General features: G+C 47.8%; 1 protein-coding gene across 1 annotated transcript in view; it reads left to right on the top strand.

The window, feature by feature from the left end:
* Nucleotides 1-1,980, top strand: part of LOC101854885 (putative GPI-anchored protein pfl2) — a gene marked incomplete in the record, with an annotated part of 12,928 nt that extends 10,948 nt beyond the window's left edge. Inside the window, 1 exon segment of the mRNA XM_005104141.2 lies at nt 86-1,980. Coding sequence (XP_005104198.1) covers nt 86-1,765 — 1,680 coding nt within the window.
* Nucleotides 1,981-3,252: the final 1,272 nt, after the last annotated feature.

Below are 3,252 nucleotides of genomic sequence, written 5' to 3'. Positions count from 1 at the left end.
GAGAGAGAGAGAGAGAGAGAGAGAGAGAGAGAGAGAGAGAGAGAGAAAGCTCTTAAAAAAGAACTGCTGTTTGCCTCTCCCTCAGGTGACCGCCATGAAAACGCCGGCGGAAGTAGTGGACGCCATTAGGCGCCAGAGCCGCACCCGCCCCGTGGAGTACAGCAAATCGCCACCCGTGGGTCTCAAATCTGGGAGAAAACCTGCCTTCCGGGCTCTTATCACTGGCGTGTTGCCCCCTACCGTCATCCGGAACTCACAGACCATGGGTACAGGCAATGGCGGGATTCAGTTGGTTCAACACGGGAAAGGAACTCCCGCCAGTGACAATATAATCTATTACAGCAACAGTAACAACAACAGTTTAAGTTCAACCTTGGGTTTAAACATTCAAGGTATTCAGAACGGTAGCAGCAGTAGCAGCAATAGCAGTACTAGCAATGGTTACTCCCAGATAAGTCCGAGAGAGAAAGGATCACCCAGGTCCTCCCTTGACGGCAGTGGGGTAGGGGGTAGCGGGGGTGGGGGGTACAGCGTCGTGTTCGACAAACACGGGAACATGACAAAGATTGTCAACAACACTAGCGCTGGACACAGGCCTCGCCCCTTGCCTCAGCCGGGAACACACCAGTACAGCAAGACGGGAACCCCAAGGCGCCAGGCGCCGAGGGCTAGCGCGATGCCCCGACTGAGGCTGACCCATGTCTCGGACTATCCGGACGGGTTTAACCGCTCCTTGTCCCTGGACGTCTCCTCGCCTCGTCCAAAGAACGGAAGACCTGACATAGGCGGCACAGATCGTGAGACTGCCCCTGGGAATTCCAAAAACACAACCTCGTCCCAAGACGTGAAAAAAGTCTTGGCAAAAATTCCTGGCCGAGATTTCACATTGACCTCGTCTTCGGCTAAAAACCGTGGTCTTCAACGGTCGAAGACAATGGATGAAACTTCGAATGTCCCACCCCTTCAGCGTGAGAATTCTACAACTCAGGGCATGACTAGCACTCAGCTAGCAGACAAGATTCTCCGCTCCAGTGACTTGGGGCAAATATCTCAGCTGTTTGGGAAGAAACTTCGCTATGCCGAGTTTATCGAGGAAGCAGAACCCCACAGACTGTCTGGCGAACAAGTCAGAACTGACTTGACCTCAGAACGAGATCCCAGCCCTCGGCTACCCACAGCCACGACGAACGCGTCACAAACGTCTGCAGCTTCTTCAGTATCGACGTCACCGCTGTCGTCAGCACGGTCTAGTTCACCTCGGAAGCCTAAGTACGTTCCAGCACCTGGCGGCGTATGTCAGCCTTCCGCCATCTCTCCCTCAAACACTTCCGGATTAGCGAGTGCAACTACAAACTCGCCAGGATCTAAAGCCACAAGTGATTCCAGTCAGGCCGAACCAGAGATCGACTACGACAAACCCATCAAAATAATCATAGAAACAAATGACAACGAAACAGTTACAAAACTGACGAGACCGATTCTCAAGTCTGTCCCAAAAGTGGAAACGTCCGAAGTCTGCACTTACGGCAACGACACAAATAACAATCACGTCACTCCGTCATATCTTAGTCAACATGGCGACAGTTGCCACAAATACCACTCTTCTCCCTCCTCTGTGAGCTCCGGCTACAGCATCGGATCACAGCTGGAATATGACGTCACCAGCTGCAACCGGGACAAAGGACGATTAGTCAGGTTTCGAGTGCACCACACGATTCACGAGTTTGCTCCCTCAGATCCTGTCAACTCGGGTGGCTACTATTGACTGAAGCCACTTGATTATGTTTAGTCTTTTCTCAAAAGCGAATTATGAAATGTTTCGACTTTAGCTGTTAACAACCTTGAACAGTCTCCATGTCGGACGGTCGTTTGACATAAAATGCACTGTATGCTCCCCGGGAAGTTGGGGTTGTTTCAGAATGATCTCAGATCTGCTGGGGGTAATAATATAGGTTGTAAAGCGCGTAGAGCTTGCTGTTGAGCGCTATGCAATTAAAGATATCTATTATTATCTTTTACCTTAATAGTGCGACCTGCAATTTCTTTTTAAAATCGTGTTGAGAAGACTCCGTTCATGCTCTGAGCTACTATTGGTAAGCCTGAGACGATTATATCGTTGCAGCCTACTTTAAAAAATAGAATCGAACCTGTGTGTGTGTGTGTGTGTGTGTGTGTGTGTGTGTGTGTGTGTGTGTGTGTGTGTGTGTGTGTGTGTGTGTGTGTGTGTGTGTGTGATTCTTGATGTGGCACAAGCTCACCCTGAAAGACAATGCTCCCGATGACGATGATGAATTTGACTTGCCAACTTTTGCCGTGTATCCAACTCCTTCGTGGGAAAAGTACAAAGTATCTCCGTCACTTATTTAGATGGATCCAAGGTTGGCTCTTTGAGGTTGGATCAAAGTGGCCCACTTTCTAATTAATTGTTATGTAAAACATAATTATTAATAATCATCAAACAGGGATCACAGCAACACAACTAAAATGTTTCTTATTTTCGATTTTGTGAAAACACCTCCCTCTTATTCAGTTGCCATTGTGTGCTTGGATCTGTAGCTGGCATAATTCATTTTAAAGTAAGTATGTATGTATGTATGTATGTATGTGGCGTCGATGGCCTAGTGGTTAGACTCTCGGACTCGCAACCGTACGGTCGTGGGTTCGAATCCCGTCATGGGCCCGACGTTGTGTCCTTGGGAAAGGCACTTTGCACAAATTTTCCTCACTTCACCCAGGTGGAAATGGGTATCCGGCTAAAGACAGTGAACGATCTTGTCAGTTTGATAGTGTTTGAGCGCGTGAAATCCGCAGCTTGCACTGTATGCTTCTGCGGAAGCCAAGAATGTTTCTGAGTGTTTTCAGAGGGTCTGCTGGGGTAATAATAGTTGTAAAGCGCATAGAGCATGCTCTTGAGCGGGAATATGCGCTATATAAATGCAATTATTATTATTATTATTATAATTTTAGTTTTCATGAAAAAAGATGGTGAGACAAACCACGTCTTCCAGTGACGAGGCATAGGATAAGGGAGAGAACAATTACTTTCTTGAGTGATCTAGGGAGTATGGAGGTTGTCTTCCCTGTTGGGTAGCGGTGTTCACGGTTAGTTATGTGATTTAATTTCCCCTTCTCACTGCTCAGTAAATTGCGGTGGACGCAGGCACAGAAATTAACTCTGGATCGAGTCACTGATGGCTTTTGTTTCTTAACAGCGCAATGTCATCAATAACATCCGCTGTTTGAGAGAGAGAG

This window comes from Aplysia californica, unplaced genomic scaffold (genome assembly GCF_000002075.1).
Source record: "Aplysia californica isolate F4 #8 unplaced genomic scaffold, AplCal3.0 scaffold00406, whole genome shotgun sequence".
NCBI classification, from domain to species: Eukaryota; Metazoa; Mollusca; class Gastropoda; order Aplysiida; family Aplysiidae; genus Aplysia; species Aplysia californica.
The sequence above is the reverse complement of the archived record's forward strand: the minus strand, read 5'-3'. Positions and strand labels throughout refer to the sequence as shown.